This window comes from Rhipicephalus microplus, unplaced genomic scaffold (genome assembly GCF_043290135.1).
Source record: "Rhipicephalus microplus isolate Deutch F79 unplaced genomic scaffold, USDA_Rmic scaffold_16, whole genome shotgun sequence".
In the NCBI taxonomy this organism is placed as follows: domain Eukaryota; kingdom Metazoa; phylum Arthropoda; class Arachnida; order Ixodida; family Ixodidae; genus Rhipicephalus; species Rhipicephalus microplus.
The window spans coordinates 7,121,614-7,141,824 of NW_027464589.1; the positions used below are offsets into that span (position 1 = coordinate 7,121,614).

Here is a 20,211-nt window from a genome sequence, read left to right on the forward strand (position 1 = left end):
ATAGAGTTGCTTCGCCATAGGGCACCAAGTGCACATGGGCTCAAGCCTATGATTGGCACTTTAATTTTGTGTTTACTTTTTTAAAAAGATTTGTCTACCAGTTGTACAGCTCCTGCGAAATCTTGGCTGTAATTCGCAAAGATAAGCAGTGAAATTGACAGTTATAAAAACAATAGACAACAGCAACAACGTAGTTTAATTTCGTCTTGCTCTTAGAAAATTACCTATAATGAATTTATTATTGCGCGTATTCTCAGAAACGGTTCTTGATTACTGGTTTTCCTCAGGTAGTTATTCCAAACACGAAGTAAAAGAACTCCCCCTCCCCCCCCCCCCCGCCCTTTTTTTTTTTTTGTCACCATTCGGCTATCATATCGCACAACCTGCACGATATATCCAGCCGTCTTACTTCAGTTGTACACTCCCGACAAGGATTCCGCCTCATCATTTTCATGTCAATTCGGGTTGCACAAGGCTGGTGCACAACCCAAATTAAAACGAGTCATGTCAGTGAGGGCTTTCTCAATCGTGTTAATACAGCCACATCAACTACGATGATCACCTTGTTGAGCTGAGCTACCAGGCTAACTTTTTTTACCAAGTGCGTCATACTAAAATAATATTGTAATTAAACACAGGAAAAACAACATAGGTGGCTATTTGAGTGGTGCTTAGGTGTTTCACACTTTAACGGACAGGGCCGTACTTGTTCGCTGATGTTTGGTCGTCAGTCTAACCATATCCGATGGTCATTAGGCCGAGTGGAAAACTGCATAATTTGGATATATTGCAGCACTTAACACGTACCACAAACAATGTACCCCGAAACAGCCGCAAATGCTGCGTGCTTACTGATGCTTGCTGCATACTTATTCAGACAGCTGTTTCCTTTTTTTTTTTTTTACTGCAGTTCTTAGAACAACCAAACATTGCACAGTTTCGAATGACCTCTCGCTGGCAGACATTTCGCTATAAAAAAAGAAAATCCGCAGTTCGGCCTGAAACATGCTGAATTGTTCAACAATGCTGCTCATCTAATCACCAGCCCATACACTCCGAGCCGTCAGCACGCTCCAGAAAGGAGGCAAGCACTGGTTGCCAGTCCAATTCTTCTCGCCAAATGGAACGGCCTATACCCTTGTTCCCGACATCAGCCGAGCTTCACAGAAGTTGAAGAAGAAGGAGAGGCTCAGGAAATAACATCTTTCCCTTTTATGTGTAAAGCATTGTCGACAACACTCTGGTTGCATCAAAACAATTGCATAAGTACAATACAGCCTCTGCATTGCCTCAGTCTTGATAAGACAACTATGAAACATCATCCTGCCGTACCCTCCTCAAGCTAGCCAACAAAACTCAACTAAATTTTCAGCCAGTTTAGATGGGGAATAGGATAAAAATTTTAGGGTGCAGCAAGTGCCAAGGAGTAGTGCAACTAAACTTAATTTAGTTTTTTTTTTCTTTTTTTTTTTTGCAGTTTAGACATAATGAAGCCCCACACAGCTTGTTATGGAGTCTGAACAGCGAGAAATCCCCACGATAGCGCCACTCAACACTCGCCAATGTGTGATTTGCAAACAACAGATGGCTTGGAAAGGAATATGGAATACCGTATTTACTCGCGTAACCCCCCGCCCCCCCCCGCCCTTGGTCCTTGAAAAACGAAAAAGTTTTTTCAATGTATCTGTTCATTTTATTTTGATGCGATACCCAGTGCTGTTTACAATCGAAACAATCTTAAATCAAGTCATTATATCATGAAATAATGACGCAATAAATGTCAAAGCTGTTTAATAACCATGGTAAACAGTTGTGAGCAGCACGAACAAGAACAAATTCATGAATGGATGGATGCTATGAGCGTCCTATATCTCTACTTCTCTGCCACCAATACTCTAACCGTCTCTTACTTGTTTGTATCCTGGACGTGTTCAGCTTTCCGTATTTGTCCCTAAAACCCAAAGCCTCATGTCGGCGTGTACCCACACGTATACCTGGGTGGATATCTCCACATTCAATCAGAACATGTTCCACCATTTCCTTAGCTTCCTCCACAGCATGTACATTGTTCTTCCTTTTTATTGAATCTCGCTACGTGTTCTAAGGCAAGCCAATCTAGCTTCAAACTGTAAAGCGCTTCTCCTTGAATCATCATAAAACTTCTCCCACCTTATTTAGTTCTTGTCTTTTCGGTACCCAATGAAAACACAATATTCGTTAGACATTTGAAACAATTCCGAACATCTGTGGGCATCAACGGACCTGTGAAGGATAGCAAATGGACATTCATCATTATTTGAGTATATAATTTCCCAAAAGGAATATCCTAAAAATATCCTTCTCATGAATCCGTAAAAAACATATAGTCCCGTGCACGTTTTGCGTTTTCAACCAGTTTTAGTAATTCTGGCTGCGGCTTTGCGCCTATCGCACGCAAAATAAAACTAGCTAAACTTTGCTTTACTCGTAGATGATCATCGAGGGAAGCAAAAAAAGAAGTGAGGAAAATATAAATATCGTGAAAATGAATAAACAATAAGGAAGAGGTATATTTTCAGCATACAGATTACTTATTTATTTGAAATTTCCTGTCTTGAAAATGGGAAAGCTGTGCGCGTTAGTGAATGACAGAAATTACGATCAACTCTGTTAGTTTAAACACTGCGCCATTTCATAAATCTTTCAAAAGCTGAAACATTGTGAAAAAAACGTGTTACTTGCTTTTAGTAATTAACTGATAAGATTTTTGTTTTTAAATAAAACATATGAACTTCGCACTTAATTAACTTTAGCAAAACAATTTGCCATAGTTGTGTTGTTTCGCCCTTTTTATTCAAAGCAGCTGTGTACGCGAGAGTGACCCACCTGATTCCTACCCCCATCATGGCCTGAGTTTTGTGGCTTATCTTCTGTATAGCGATACTGTGGGCCTTGAGAACTCTGAAAGGCCTCAGAGCGGATACAGAGGTATGTTAATCGCCTTCGAACTTGTGGTACAGTGTTTAGAATGCGCCAATACGAGATACCGGCAGGTGTTTCGTGGGCCTGTTCGTATCGGTGCCATGTTAGAGGTGTCGCAGACAGCCTCGCGATATTGACGCTCTCCTCGGGTACTACGGCTGTTGTCAAGTAGTAGGTGTTCTCTGCTGTTGTAGAGAATTCATCTGGATTTAAAATAAGTGTGCAGCAATCATTGCGGCGAAAAAGTGTTTCATGTGCTTGATTGTGGTGCAGGTTAGATCATGTTTTAGCTGTGGACAGCAGTCTTCAGCTGCACTCGCGAGATTAATGTTGTGAATGACAAAAGTGGCAGCTTTACATTGCTCTTATGCAAGTAGGCACTGGATTTACGTGTTCATCGAGGAAATGAAAATGCAATCTGTAATAGCGTTGTTTGTTGTGTTCTTTGGGTAATTCATTAATTACTTTGGGTAATTCAGCAATTAGTTTAATTTGAATAACTTTGCTGGTACCATGACAGTCAAACTAACAGGCTTTTATTTTAATGTTTTTTGTGACTGGCGCTGAGGAACGTGTGAGGAAGAGTTTTAAAAAAAGTAGGAAAACCTAATATCACTTTTTGCCGTTTAGGGAAGTAAGGGGAGGGGACTGTTTCTGTCAAGTAGTGGATAAAGTTCCACAAATTAAGTCTCAAATTGCTGCGACTTTCAGCACCCAATCCTATAATGACTAACAGACGTGCGGATCTAAATCATTTAAAATTCTAGCTCTGAAATCTATTTGTGTAATTTTCTGGCTGGATCAATTCGTGCACTAGCATGTGACCTCTCTCTCAAGTGTTGCATTTTGTTGCTGTTACAGAAAACACGTTGGAAAAAATTTGGTGAGGATCAATTTATGCACTAGCCTCTGACCTCTCTGTGCAAATGTTGTGTTTTGTTGCTACTACAGAAAACACGATGGAAAAAATTTGGTGAGGATCAATTTATGCACTAGCATGTCACCTCTCTCTGCAAGTGTTGTGTTTTGTTGCTACTACAGAAAACACGAAAAAAAATTGGTGAGGCTCAATTTATGCATTAGCATGTCACCTCTCTCTGCAAGTGTTGTGTTTTGTTGCTATTACAGAAAACACGTTGGGAAAAGTTTGGTGAGGATCAATTTATGCACTAGCATGTCACCTCTCTCTGGAAGTGTTGTGTTTTGTTGCTATTACAGAAAACACGTTGGGAAAAGTTTGGTGAGGATCAATTTATGCAATATCATGTCACCTCTCTCTGCAAGTGTTGTGTTTTGTTGCTACTACAGAAAACACGATGAAAAAAATTTGGTGAGGATCAATTTATGCACTAGCATGTCACCTCTCTCTGCAAGTGTTGTGTTTTGTTGCTATTACAGAAAACACGTTGGGAAAAGTTTGGTGAGGATCAATTTATGCACTAGCATGTCACCTCTCTCTGGAAGTGTTGTGTTTTGTTGCTATTACAGAAAACACGTTGGGAAAAGTTTGGTGAGGATGAATTTATGCAATATCATGTCACCTCTCTCTGCAAGTGTTGTGTTTTGTTGCTACTACAGAAAACACTGAAAAAATTTGGTGAAGATCAATTTATGCGCCAGCATGTCACCTCTCTCTGCAAGTGCTTGTGTTTTTGTTGCTACTACAGAAAACACAATGAAAAAAATTTGGTGAGGATCAATTTATGCACTAGCATGTCACCTCTCTCTGCAAGTGTTGTGTTTTGTTGCTATTACAGAAAACACGTTCGGAAAAGTTTGGTGAGGATCAATTTATGCAATATCATGTCACCTCTCTCTGCAAGTGTTGTGTTTTGTTGCTACTACAGAAAACACTGAAAAAATTTGGTGAGGATCAATTTATGCACTAGCATGTCACCTCTCTCTGCAAGTGCTTGTGTTTTGTTGCTACTACAGAAAACACGATGAAAAAAATTTGGTGAGGATCAATTTATGCACTAGCATGTCACCTCTCTCTGCAAGTGTTGTGTTTTGTTGCTACTACAGAAAACACGATGAAAAAAATTTGGTGAGGATCAATTTATGCACTAGCATGTCACCTCTCTCTGCAAGTGTTGTGTTTTGTTGCTATTACAGAAAACACGTTGGGAAAAGTTTGGTGAGGATCAATTTATGCAATATCATGTCACCTCTCTCTGCAAGTGTTGTGTTTTGTTGCTACTACAGAAAACACGATGAAAAAAATTTGGTGAGGATCAATTTATGCGCCAGCATGTCACCTCTCTCTGCAAGTGCTTGTGTTTTGTTGCTACTACAGAAAACACGATGAAAAAAATTTGGTGAGGATCAATTTATGCACTAGCATGTCACCTCTCTCTGCAAGTGTTGTGTTTTGTTGCTATTACAGAAAACACGTTGGGAAAAGTTTGGTGAGGATCAATTTATGCAATATCATGTCACCTCTCTCTGCAAGTGTTGTGTTTTGTTGCTACTACAGAAAACACTGAAAAAATTTGGTGAAGATCAATTTATGCAATGATGCAATGTTTTGTTGCTACTACAGAAAACACATTGGAAAAAATTTGGTGAGGATCAATTTATACATGTCACCTCTCTCTGCAAGTGTTGTGTTTTGTTGCTATTACAGAAGACATGCTGGAAAAAATTTGGTGTAGATCAATTTATGCACTAGCATGTGACCTCTCTCTGCAAGTGTTGTGTTTTGTTGCTATTACAGAAAACACGTTGGAAAAAATTTGGTGAGGATCAATTTATGCACTAGCATGTCGCCTCTCTCTGCAAGTGTTGTGTTTTGTTGCTATTACAGAAAACAAGTTGGAAAAAATTGGGTGAGGATCAATTTATGCACTAGCATGTCACCTCTCTCTGCAAGTGTTGTGCTTTGTTGCTATTACAGAAAACACATTGGAAAAAATTTGGTGAGGATCAATTTATGCACTAGCATGTCACCTCTCTCTGCAAGTGTTGTGTTTTTTTTGCTACTACAGAAAACAAGGTGGAAAAAAATTTGGTGAGGATCAATTGATACACTAGCATGTCACCTCTCTTTGCAAGTGTTGTGTGTTGTTGCTACTACAGAAAACACGGAAAAAATTTGGTGAGGATCAATTTATGCGCCAGCATGTCACCTCTCTCTGCAAGTGTTGTGTTTTGTTGCTATTACAGAAAACACATTGGAAAAAATTTGGTGAGGATCAATTTATGCACTAGCATGTTACCTCTCTCTGCAAGTGTTGTGTTTTGTTGCTATTACAGAAAACAAGTTGGAAAAAATTTGGTGAGGATCAATTTATGCACTAGCATGTCACCTTTCTCTGCAAGTGTTGTGTTTTGTTGCTCTTACAGAAAACACAATAGAAAAAATTTGGTGAGGATCAATTTATGCACTAGCATGTGACCTCTCTCTACAAGTGTTGTGTTTTGTTGCTATTACAGAAAACACGCTGAAAAAATTAGGTGAGGATCAATTTATGCACTAGCATGTCACCTCTCTCTGCAAGTGTTGTGTTTTATTGCTACAACAGAAAACACGTTGAAAAAAATTTGGTGAGGTTAGCTTGCCAGACACGGTCAAGAGAATGAAAAGAAACGTGCTTTCAGATAAGCTGTCTACAAGTTACATTTGACTAGGTGCCAAAGGAAAATTGCATTTCAGAAGACAGCATGCTGCCAAATCCTGCTTGGTATAATTCTTTCTACGCTTCTTTATTTCTTCAAGCAAATCTCTCCATCACCAATTGCATTGTTGCTGGCATATTTGGAAAGCATATTTAGCAGCCCAACACCTGAATGTTGAGATCTGATTATGGTGGCTTTTGTGAGCTGCAATCAGGCATAGGCACAAGAGTGCTTTTCAACTCAGTGGTTTGACAATTCACTAGCAAAGAAAGCTCATAACGTTAGTAAGTCGGACCAGTCAATGGATATAATGAACCAAATTAGTTTATCAAAAAACAAACAGACCGTAGTGTGTTGAGTATATCAATTTCTGCAGAGTTTGACACTCGTTTGGCGCGGTTCTTTCAAAACTTCCGCGCCTACCTTACAGCCACGTCTCGTGTGGCCGAGAGAGCCGTCCTTCTCACACAGCGCTCAGCGGGTCACATGACCGAAGAAGCGGCGCCGCGGTGCAAAGCGATTTCCCACTCATGACGGCAATGACTGAGTCTCTCCTGCTACCATAGCTGCTAGCTTCAGCACCGAGAAAGAAGAACTCTCCGCGACAGCTTTCTCTCTTTTTTTTTCCTTGCTCTCCGCGTGCGGCCTTGAAAGGAGAACGGTCTCTACGTGCAGAGACAGAAAAGAGAGAAGCGTAGCACAGGCGTGTCGCAGATCAGCATTTGAGAGAGAGCAAACAATCCGCCACAGTCTTTTCTTTCCTTTTCTTCTTTTCCTTCTTTGTGCGCAGCATTGAGATATGCCGCTGCGGGATTGGGCATGGTGCTGAGAGCATTTTCGAAGCGCGGTATGTTCGAATTAACCGTCGCAAGTGCTTGCACGTTCGAATTACAGGGCGTTTTCACCCATTTAAATACACATAGCTTTGAGCGGACCTCAGCGTGAGTTCGAATTACCCGAAAGTTTGAATTAATGAGATTCGACTAAGTTTATTTTTCGTAGCATGCGTGGCCGCGTAGTGGTACATCAGGCCGCGAGGCGGTTTCCTTCTTTGCATGCATACAGGTGTGCGCCCATATGAGCAAACATTGCCACAAACCGTTATTATCGATTTAACAAAATAATATATATATCGAAATAACTGTGGCTCCCCTTCAACTTCATTAAAACGAGGTTTAAGAGTATGTGTTCACTGTTGAATTAGTTGCATTATCGTAAGAACGTCAGGACGGAAAAAGACGAAAACATTCAAAAGTGCAGGAACACAAGCAGTTGTGTTTGCATTTTGCAGAATTTAATTGCTCTTTTCATGTCAAGTTTTAATATTATTAACTTCATAACTGCTCTCTCAATTGCCACCATTGAAGTTACTGTCACTGAAATTTCGGAGACTCGAGTCCACTGTTATGAGTACACATACATACTAAGTATATTTCGTGGCTGTTGCATCTCATACTGTACTGTATGAATACTTATAGACCTGTTTGAAGGAAGTAAAAAGTCGATCTGATTTTGTGTTAAAGGAACAGTGGCAACTGCAATTGCTGAGGTTACTTATTCTAAATGAAATGATTAAATCTGAAGCAACATTTTCTGAAGCGACATACTCACAGCTACAATCATCAATTTAGATGCATTAGAAAGGTGTAGCTCTTCCAGATCTGTTGATGTGATCTTATAGGATCCGAGTAAAATGTGCTCCCAATTCTTACTTCCGCGAAAACTCGTCGGTGCACAAGGTTCCATCTCGGGTAATACAATACCAAAAAATTTGCAAGGACTGCAGGTATCTAAAAGAAAGGTCGGTAATTACCTGGTGGGCTTACGCAAGACAAATATTAAAAGAAGATTTCGCGCGTCACACAAAGATGCACACGCTCAATCATAACTACCGCAAGCGCGCTGCGCATGCGATTCCATGGGCACTAGCGAAAACTGTCTCGCCCTGGTGGCGCCGCAGCGGTGGTTCGGGAACTAGACCTGTCACGCCTGTTTTGGAGCACACGGCGGGCCGTACTCGTGCATTCTTTCATCCAGTAGCCGTGGCACGGGAATATAGAAAAGGCTTTCTATGCCTGGTTTTTAGTAGTGCGCGTGAAGAACATTCTGGTGAATGGCCCGATGCTGATCGCCAAGGCCAAATGGTTTGCCGCTGCACTCAAGAAAACAACTTCGCCGACAACAGAGGGTGGCTTCACCCATTTAAGCAGCGGTACAACATTGTTGGCAAAACCAATTCTGGCGAAAACAAAGCTGTCAGCAGCCAGGACACCCAATAGTAGATGACGAAGGAGTGGCCGGAAATCTCCGCAAAGTTTTTTCCCGCTGAGATCTTCAATATGTGGCGTGACGTGAAGAGGGACACAGTGGTCAACTGCTCCGCAAGACAGGCTTCAAGACGACGGAACTTGCAGAAACCGGTGAAGACGACGACGACGAGCGCATATGCATTTCGCGAGTTGACGTCCCGCTTCCTGGCAGCAATTCCACACTGCGGATGACTTCGCAGAAGCGGGCTGCAATGTTCAGGCGGACTTCTCATGTGATGAGGAGGATCGTCCAGACGAGGCGCTAGCTACATGTGTGTACTCCGCTGCTGAGGTGGCGGCAGCGTTGACATCATTTGCCGTTGTATCGGCAACATGGAAGAAACCGAGCTGTCGCACCTAGACAGCCTTGATAAGATCGAGACTAGGGTCTTCAACATTTCAAAAAGGAAGACGCTGGCGGAAATTAGCGATTTCTTACATGCAAATAAATCATTCTGCTGCTTAAGGGACCAAATCCAAGGCAGAGATCACAAGCAAGCACAGTTCCCACAACCGATGAAGACAACTTACATGAACACTCGTGATGATGAACATGTATGAAGAAAGTAGATGTGCCAAATAAATTCCTAGACTAGCTCTCCCCCTCCCATGCAAAAACAATCATCCTGACGCAGTTTAAAGCGAAGGTCTTGTGAAAGGCTTCATGCGTGATACGTGGAATATCTCTGCTGCCCGGCAGCAGTGGTCCGTTGGAAAAACCAGTGCCACATGATGATGAACCAGAGTCGTTCTCTCCAAGACAGTGTAAGGGGCCCATGAAGCGTAACTGAAATTTGTCGCACCGGCCAGTAGTGTGAATGGGTGTAGGAAGCAGCACAGGAGAATTCTGCGACTTATCCGGGCACGATCCCAGACAGTCAGCAACTTCATCGGTGCAGATGATGATATAGCTGTTTCTGACTGCATCGATGCTGAAATAATAGTTGTCGTAGCCCGTGCCCTGGAAGTGTACCCGCGCGGTTATGAATATGCCAACGCCTTTGCTGCCGCCACAAACCAACCGTTTCGCCATGCTACAAAATTTTCATCAGCATCTTAGATCAATCAACGCTGTTGTGGCTGAAGGAGCTGAATTCACTTATTTGAAAAGCTTCAATGATATTGAGGATGGCAGGAACTTGACCGCTTACAAGAAGCAAGACAAAATTACGGACTATTTTTATGTGAAATAAAGCGCAGGAACTTGCTGTTAACACCTTGCTCTTCGTTTTACAATGAGCGAATCGTTTTATATTCGTACTTTTCACGATTTCTGAAACCTGAATGAAATGCTTCAATTTAGGCTTTAAATGCACATATTTTGTACTTCAAATTATCGATATTTCGATATATTTTGCAATCCCTTCGAGTTCCATATACCGTATTTACTCGCATAATCTTCGCACTTTTTTTGCCGGAAAACGGATGCAAAGTTGGGGGGTGCGAGAATTACGCGGGGAAAGCTTCCTACGAAAACTCGGAGAGCGAAAAAGAAAACGAAGTGGCTGCAAATCGGAATTCTCACAAAAACACCTTACAGCAAGGTTTAAGAAGTACTAATTAGAACTTAACTCAACAATAAAAGCAGAGGTTCAACACAAGGCAAGATTTATTTGAGACACAAAAATGGAAGCAAATAGTCGAGAATTAGAATACCATACGCGAAGCTTGTGGGCGTTGCGGGCATAGAGGTAATGGTCGGCGCTCAACAGGAGCCCTCAAAAAATAAGCCTAGGACGTCAGTATTGGGCTGATGGCTATTTAACAGAATCGTCCGCAGTTCCCTTCTGAAGAAATAAAGTTTATTATCAATCCAAGTTTTAGGCACACGGCAGGCCCAACGCATCTTGGTGGCTTTCAGCTGCCGTCACCAGTAGCGAACACAAAACTCGTAGGCTCCGAAGGGCCTACCGGCGGCCCTGTTGCCGTTGTTTAGCGCATGATCTATCACTTGCAACTTGAAGCTGCCGTGTGGCTTCAGTATCGCCCCATAACGTACCAAGATTACCGACACAACACACAAAACACGCCGCAACGCGCACTGACCACTTCGGCTTGGCTTGGATTTGATTGGATCTCCGTGCAATACGTTTGATGTTTAAGAGATGGCGCGAGATGGTGCGCGCTATCATGATCAATGGCTGGAACGAGCAGACGACATCATTGCGGCAGTTTTCGGGGGTGCTATAATTACTCGAGGAAAAAAAAAATCGTATTTTTTTGGGGCGATGTGGGGGGTGCGAGGATTATGTGAGTAAATACGGTATATCCGGTATCGACTGTATTCTATTCGATTTATATTCACACTTCAGAATTCAAATTCGGTTCACGCTCAAAATTTTAAGGACCCACCTGTTGGGGCAGAATCTTGACCAAGTCTTCAGTGACTGGCACTAATGCCGCGGCTGCCACAGCACTCACGTCATCATTTTGGTCTTGAAGCCCCTGAAACACTGGCTCAAACACGACTGGGATCAGAACAGATGTCAGATCCTGCAAAGAAGCAGAGTCGAGGCAAACGTTTAGTCTCCGATATTCAACTGCGAGAGTTTACTATCAATGATGATAGATTTCCTAAGCATGTATATATCAGATAACAAGCGGCCAGCTGGCCCTGGCGTTTGAAAGATACACTATGACTAGAAGCTATTGTTACAGTAAAACCTGCTTATAACGAACCATTCAACATCACCTAAATTGTGTAGTGTGAATATGAGCGCTGCTATTTCAATGAAAGTAGTATTTATAACCCCTCCACTGTGCAAGGAGCGATGTCTTTATTAGCATTTGCTGCGCCTGTCAATCATTTGGCAGGCAGACTGAGTAACCAACCTAGCAAAACGAGCAGTGTCCCGTCAATAGCGCTGAGAGCCCCTTCTAAATCTCAATACGTTTTTCCACTGGGCAAAAGTTTACTGCGCCAGATGCAAGAAATTCGCTAACCGCCACACCTCCCCACCCCTCCTTTCCCACCTTTTTTTTTTTTCTTCTTTCACGGGGAGGGGGGGGGGGGGCAGAGGGGCTACGTGCTGCTGCTTCGGCTCCCTTGAAAAGCATGTTCGATCAGGTGAAGTAACAACGGCGCGCACCCATTGACCCAGCGACAGTACCGGACATCTATCGCTAGGACCGCGGTCGGCAGGATGCAACTTCAAAACAAAAAAATGTTTTATGTGCCACTGCTACGACAATCGACGTGGTCGCTGACAACACCAGCGTTCACAGCCCGTCGAGCTTGTTCGCGCAAAAAAAAAAAAAAACGCAGCATACGCTACCAGCTTTAGTTCCTCACAAGCCATAACCGCGTTTTCAAGGTAAGAAATTTGCATTTCTCACGAAGCGTTGGTGGCTACAGCAATGAATTTTTGTATTGCAGTTCCGTCTTCCCGCCAATGGGTATCCCCTGCGGTCAATGGACCGATGAGCGCGCAGCATTGTTACTTTATCTGATCATAATTTAAGCACGTCACCTTGATCATAATTTAAGCACGCCAGTTGGGGTCAGTGTGTTTTGACGGATGGAAACTGCAGGTGGCTGATGTGGCCTGCATTTCTCGCCGAAACTAGCGCACCTGAGAAAGTTTTGAGGCTGGCTCGGCATTTTGGCGCAGTCTAGCGCAATTTCAGCAAATTTCAAGGTTTTGGCACAGCTCGGTGCAACAGTCGGAAATTGTATTAAATTCGCACAAGTGGCATAGCTGTTGCACCTCATCCTTGATATAACGAATTTTGTCACGGACAATATTGAAATTTTGCCCGGGATTTCGTCACTGTGGCACGAGCATGCATTTTCCGCGGTTGCCCTTCCGCAGACGAAGCATGAAGTAATGGCGGCGCACAGAGCACGCTCGTGTTCCTGAGAACTCCCAAGCGAGAGTGAGCACTCATTGTACGTGATTGTGCACGAAGCGGGCACGCAGGCCTGCACCCCTTGAGCCGGCGTTGCCGCCATTTTTGCCATCGCAGGCACACGTGCGTATGTGCCCTTTTCCTCCCTCCAAACCGAAAAAAAAAAAAAACACTTTTGCATTGGCAGTGCCATGCTTTTATGTAGTTAGCATAACATATGTGGGGCCGCGATGCATACAGAGGGCACTTTACCGCATATCTTTCTGTGTTATCCGTGTTATTTTACTGCGCCCACATGGTGTAGCCCCGGACAACGCTCTGCTTTGCTTTTTAGATGCGGTGTCCAGCCTGACCACCCTTACTGCGCATGCTCCAACTTTCACCCCTCTCTGCTTGAAAACAAAGCGTTCTTGTGGTTCCGATGAAATCCGTACCTTATTTCTCGAGCGATATGGCGAGCTTCTTGTCAAATTTCTCTTCATTTTGTTTCATGTCTCACTCATGACTGCACAATAGCTAAATCAGTGGAAGATAGCCCAGGTTGTCCGTGTCTTCAAAAAAGGTGACAGATCACTTATACAAAACTATCACCCAATTCCATTAGCATCCCAATGCTCCAAACTTGTAGAGCATATTATAGCTAATTGTGTGCCTAAATTTGTGAAAAAAACTCCACGCCTGCGCGGAAGGCGCAGCACAGTCACAGCAAAAGCTAGAAGAGCGGCTTTTCAGAGCTTTTCAAAACATTCATTGGGTAACTACTGCAAGCACACTTGCTTGATACCCACAAGGGCATTATTAATAAAATTTTGGGTAGTAGGCCGGCATTTGCTATGCTATTTTCCTCATTCTTCTGAGAAGCGTGGTATCCTCTAAACACTTGCAAGGAATTTCGTGCCAATTGTTCATGCAGTGGCTGACGGCGCTGAGGAATTATGCCTGAAGTGGGTATGTGCCGCGGTTTATAGAAGAACGAAAAAACATTCTTTTGTAATGGGTTGGAGCATTGGACGGCCCACTCGTTATAGTATTCCCTTTGCGCGACAACTAGTTGTGCTTTCGCTGTTTTGAACCGCTTTATAGGTCGTGTTACCGCGATTGCTTTACCGACATCAAGCCTGCCTAAGGCAAGTTTGTCAACAAGTCACAAGCACCGGCGCGGCTAAGTGGTAGAAAATAGGGCTGGCACCCAGCAGACCTGGATTTTGAGCCCCACTGTGTCTTTGGTGCTAGGTTTGCCAACAAGTCACAAGCACCGGCGTATCTCAGTGGTAGAATACTGGGCTGGCATCTAGTAAACCCGGGTTTCGAGCCCCACTGAGTCTTTAGTGCTAGGTTTCTTTTTTTCTTATTTCACGCGATGCGGTTACGGACGCCGGCGGCGGTGGCGGACAACTGCGCGTTACCCGAGTTGTCATCTCATAACAGCTTTCGCAGTAAAATAACGCTGCATTAACATGCATTTTAGCGTGGCTTTCAGAAAGGGTATTCAACGATAACCCAACTAATAATCGTGGTTCATTATTTCACTTCATCTCTTGATATTAACGGCCAAGAAAACTTAATATTTCCTGATTTTACCAAAGCTTTTGACAAGGTTCTGCATGATAAACTAATTATAAAACTTGGAATTCTCAGCATCCCTGAACACATCAGATGAATTTCGGCGTACCTGACTAACAGAAAGCAATATATTGACATTAGAGGTCGACTTTCCTAAAGTTTACCAGCCACATCAGGGGTGCCACAAGCCGGTGTCCTAAACTTTCAGCTTTTGTTAGTTTAAAATAATGATATAGTAAACATATTGACGCCTGGTGTTCTAATTTGATTTTTTGCAGATGACTGCATATTATTCACACATTTTTCATCCCAACAATCAAGTTGAGCTAAACAACAATTTAAATAACGTATTCCAGTGGTGTGAAAAATGGGGATGGTTCTCAACGGCCATAAAACTGCATTCCCCTATAACGTGTAAAACAACACATCGGCTTGTTTCTTCGCCACTTAGACAAGTCGACAGTTATAAATACCCTATTATGCGCACTAGCATAATAAACGCACCCCCTACCTTCATCCACAGCGGTCCTGTTAACCAAAACATGGCGGCTCCTTGCCAGCGAGATCTCTTCCATTTTTTTTATTATTATGCCGACCTCCTCCGGCCACCTCGGCTCGCCCCTCCCAATCTTTGCACGCTGCCGCACACCATATTGTTTATCTTTCTATCTGCGCGCAGCACGTCCTTAGTCTTTTTTAATTATCTATGCACCACAGCGGGGCTCACGAACGGTGCAAGTGTAGAGACATCGCAGCTGATAAGCACACAGCGAGCGAAGGTCAAGAAACTGCCTGCGCCAACCGAGGGTCGCTTCTTGCAATTACAAAGCTTCAAGGCCCAACCACATGCACACAATTTTTGAACGGCAACGACAGCATTCGCTGTCACCATGGCTGTCGCAAAGGGCCCTGGGTTGCCATCGCATTCCAGGTTTCTGGAAAACCAGAAGAAAGTCACTAGTCATCTAGAAAGGATCATGACGAATATCGTAACATGATAGCACCCCCGACTTTCACTTTGGTTGCAGTTTGCTTTTTGTGCTTGTTACCCGCACATACTTCAACGAACACAAGACATAGGCTACCTTTTCTATCCACAGTACCTGTCATGTGGACAGCAAGGCAACGGCCATATTCTGTGATTAATCTTGTTATCGCCAGTTCGTTTTGATGATTCAGGGGTAGCTTGCTGCAATGTTGGTCACTTACTACAATGTCAACGACAGTGGCGCAGTCATCGTGCGAGGTTGCGGCAAAGTTGGCAAAGTGCGTCTTAGCGCAAGCTTCTGGGCGCCCCTCGAGATTGCAGCAGATACCACTGTTGAGGTTATACAATTGCGAGAAAAGATAGCCGCAAAACGCTTTTATGGCATGCGCAGGCAGCGCAGGGACAGCTTGTTAAAGATAGTGCCATCAACCACCGAAGATGAGTGAAGTGCAAAAAGGAAGCTGTTCGCTAACACTGTATGCGTAGGTCAATAGCGAAAGGCTCAGTTACCTGACTTTTTTTTTTTTTCATTACGGCATTTGTGCTCATCCCAAAGAAGTTTTCATAAAACTTGCCCCGCATAATAAATACACCCCAAACTTTGCTCAGATTTTTTTTTTTTTTTGAAAAAAAGTGCATTCATTATGTGAATAAATATGGTACTTAGGTGTTGCAATAACAACTATCTTATCTTGGAATACACATATCAATATCATTTGCTCATCAGCACTCAGAAAGCTCTGCTTTCTAAAACAAGCTTCCCGATGCCCCATGCAATGTTAAATTACTGTCCTATTATTCTTTAATTACACCTAAATTAGAATACACCAAAGCATTATGGGGCCCACACACTCAAACCTACATCAAGTACCTGGACAGAATACAGAGGAAAGCAGCCTGGTTCATTTCTAACAAGTTCTCACGAGCTTAACCCTCCTTCTGAAATAATGAAAGCCAATAGCATATTCCTTCTTAAGGGGAAATGTGGGTCGAAAAACGCGAGTTTTTTTTTCAAAATTACCGATTTTTAATTTTTGCCTGTTTTGATGAGATTAGTCCCTGTATTGTTATAAAAAAAATACAGGTCGAGACTTAACTGGAAATGCTTTGAAATTGCACCTAAACAGCACAAGGCGCCTGTTAAAAGGTCAGAAGTGTGCAGCCTTTGAGCACCTTGCTACCGATGATGCGCCGCCGCTCGCCATTGTTGATCGCATGAGTCGAAGAGTCGGGCCTCACTCTTCAAGCAACAACAGTTTCCCTTGCAGATGCAGCGCGAGAAATAATAAAAAGAAGCACGCTTCTGCGCGCTTTTCGAGCATTGCGACTGACTTAGCACATGGTACGGATCGGGGACCTCCATTGGCCGCTGCGCACCTGTATGTGCTGTGAAACTTATTTGCAGGGTCCATGTCTTGTCCAGCAGCGCAGCTGAACATTGCTTTTCTCGTGTAATTATCTCCGTTATGAAGGAAAAAAGCATTGCTCGCAAGTGAAAGCCGTTGTGCGGCTTTCACTTGCGAGCAATGCACTTGCGAGCAATGCACAGTAAACCATCTTGCGACCAATGCCAAACTTGCGATCAATGCATCGAAATCAAAACCAATGCATCAAAAGTCATTCACACCGGTCAGCCGGAAAGTTCGTGATGCGGCAATTGGATCATGTCAGCACCAATCTTGCGAGGTTGAAAGAGCTCGCAGTGAGAGAACTTAGCAGGGACGACATTGCCATTATGTACGACAGTATGCGGCACAAACATGGCCGCAAAATGACATGACACTGGACTTAGTTTGGATTTCACAGTCCTGTCGCACTTCTTCCTAGCTTGCGGTTGGCACGAGGCTCTGCCAGATGGAGCGGAAGTTTGGCAAGCGTTTCATGGCCCTGTCTGTGAGCGAAATGTCTGTGAAGAGTCGGCTCAAAAAAGCCGAGAGGGAGAAACTCATGGGGCTGGCGTATTTTAGTCGCTGTGGCCACTACAAGAAGGGTTGTTCTTTTTGGTGTGGAAATTTCATCATATTTAATGATATCTTTCATAAATAAAAACTCAATTTTAACTTTAAAAGTCGTTTTTCTCAAAACACAAATTTCGCCATTTTTTTTCAATGTGCCCCTCCTTTTTTTGGGCACTTCTAGTGCTCGGATCTGCATGAAATATTGCCCAAATTTTTTCCAAAGTATGACAAATGCAATAGCCTACTTTAAATTTAAATATTTAATTGTATAATAACAAGAACTTCTATGTAAACCTTTACTGGGGTAGGTGAAATATGGGCTTTTTACGTCTATTATTTTTCATGCCTATTACATATTTTGTATGTGCTTTCTAATTAGTTATTTGCATTCTACCCTTTATTTCAAAGATTATGAACTATGAACAGTAAAAAATTACAGAAGTTCAGGAATGAAAAGAGGGGGGCAAAAAGGGTAAGGTTTTCAATTTTTCATTTCGCAGAGCTAAAAGTAAGCAACTTGCAAAAAAACCAATTATATATTTGAAATCAGCAAAAAAGTTCCATAAACAGTGCAAGTTTCATTGCTCTAGGGTGAATATTAAAAAGAAAGTGTCTTCGAGTAGCATCTCCGCTTGACAAACATGATAAGAACATGATGACAAACATATAAGCATTTGCCTTCTTTCTCTTCTTCTGAACCGCAAACTTGTGATGGACACTTTTCCGTATCCGACAACCTTATGAACCAGACCCACAAGGAATCATCACATTATATCCTTAAAACCTTATTTCTGCAGAACAGATGCTCATAAGTTCTCATATTTTGCATGCACGATCTCAGATTAGAATGAAATAACCCAGGCATCCTCATAGCATCTATTCTTCCTTTGCATCAAAATAGCACTGCTCGCCAATTCAGGTTTCAGATCTTTTTCATTACAGTGTTTTCTTGTTGTCTTATATGTATTGTCTTTATTCTATGCATATGTATTATTTTTTTACCCTGAAGAGTGAAAATGATCGTGTTGTTTTGCATTTAAGGGGAGACGCTCCTCGAAAAAGTTTTTTTTTTATTTCTAGTAATAGAGACTTGAAAAGTTTGTTATTAGTATAGTTTTTTATGCAGATTTCAAATATGCAATCATTTTTTGTGTAGCTGCTATAATTATTGAGTTATGCCATAAACAATAGCAAAAAGTTACTTTTTTTGCGGGCACTCTTTTATGTACTAAACTTTCAGTAAAAGCACTGTGTCTGATCTTATTTGACTCTTGGTAGATTGAAAAGTGCAAATATCTATATAGATATGTCACAGAAATATTGGAACCAAGAAAAAAAAAATTGTATTGAATGACTTATTATTTTCAATCTCCCTTGAAACAATAAGCTAATATTCTCACAACTAATGCTGGTAGGCATTGCAATTTAGAGTAGATATTTGCATTCTGCATGTGTTGAAGAATATGTGTGCCAAGTTTCGTTACTATACAATGAATATAAGTTTCTAAAAGGCTGCCCGGAAAACGTGAAACTGTCAGAAAAAATGAAAATGAGAAAAACAAGTTTGAAAGTTCGCAAAGTTGGCATTTATTAGGAAATCATTCTTTTTGCATCAAATTGGGGCACAATGAAAAGTACCTTGCCTTGAATGCACTGCAAGTGTCTAGAAGTCCCCTGCACCATAGCTTGGTCCTTCACGGCTCTTGCGGTCAGTGTCCTCAACACGAGCTCTCTTCGCTGTGTTGCGACGGTGTGCCCTCGCTTCTGCAGTTTGCTTCAGGTTCATCTTCCTGATGCGCATGACGTCACAGTGGTCACCATGTGTGGCCAGATCTTGTGAGGGGAGAATTCCAATGCCTTCGAGCACTTCTTCAAAGCCCCTGTGGCCTTTGTTGTACCAGAGTACAGCAAGAGCGGTGGCTGTCTCCACAGTTGTTCTGGAGGCGAACTTTGTTTTTGGACATAGCAGCCATATCTTGCTGTTCAGCGATTCGGCTGCATTCTGTGTCCTGCCATGAAGGCACCGAATAAGGAGTTTCTCCTCTGTAAGGCGCTTGTAGATAGGCATAATTGCCAATCCTTGAGCCTTCGTCAACAGTGGGGTGTGGCGTGGTGCAGGCTCCCCCAGTGCTTCCGCACGCTTGTGCTTGCACCACGAATTTGGTCACGCGGGGCAAAAGTTGTGGCTACTGGCACCATCACTGGAGCAGCAATGAAAATACGATGCCCATATGGCGGTGTACATATTTCGGACACTGTCCTTGTTGCTCGTGATGGCGATCTTGTAATATGTTTGTAGTTTTATTATTGTCGCATCTTTCAGTTTTTCGCCTCGTGGCAGTGGCGTTGCCAATTTCCGTAGGGCAGTTCCCAAGCGCTTTGCAACGTGGTTCGTGCACTCTTCTACAGTATACATTTGCCTCGCAGACTGCAGTGTAGGCCTTGCTGTCACCATCACTTAGGAAGCTGGTGAATCGCAGTGGAGTTTCATAAGACAAGGTCCTCTGCCATATATTGACAGCTGCCGCAGGTTCCATTGCATGGGATGAGCAGTCAGTGTTTTTTTGGCAAACTGGAAGATGAAAAGCTCACCATATCTCTTCATCCTCCCCAAGGTCCCTGTGTATACTGCAAGCATGGCAGTAGTTCGAAAGAACTTCAAAATCGAGGCAGAGCCCCATGTCCAGGGACACGACTGTGCCCACTCCATTGTGGCTTTTATGACCTCTTTTCTGCCAGGTGCCATCAAACATGACTGGCACATATCTGCCGCCGACTGCGTCCTTCGTGATGTTTCGTGCCTGGTGCAAGTTTTTGCTCACTGCCGTCATCGCCGCACCATGGAGCTTCTTGCAAATGCCGTTGAATGTCTTGTGATGCATCGGGCTCGGAAGACCGATAATCGCACAAAATCGTGAAAGTTGGTTGTGGCCTGCGCCTATAGCGCGTGCTGCCAGAACTGCCT

At 43.0% G+C, this 20,211-nt stretch overlaps 1 protein-coding gene across 9 annotated transcripts in view; it reads right to left on the reverse strand.

Annotated features, from left to right (window-relative positions):
• Hel89B (histone acetyltransferase 1) overlaps positions 1-20,211 on the reverse strand; it is a 913,881-nt gene that overhangs the window by 694,404 nt on the left and 199,266 nt on the right. For all 9 annotated transcript variants that reach the window (XR_012888773.1, XR_012888774.1, XM_037419311.2 and 6 more), the window contains one exon: positions 11,241-11,381. Coding sequence is in view for 7 of the 9 variants with exons in the window: in XM_037419311.2 (XP_037275208.2) it covers positions 11,241-11,381 (141 nt within the window). In the remaining 2 variants the exon portion in view is untranslated. The remainder of the gene's footprint in view (positions 1-11,240; positions 11,382-20,211) is intronic.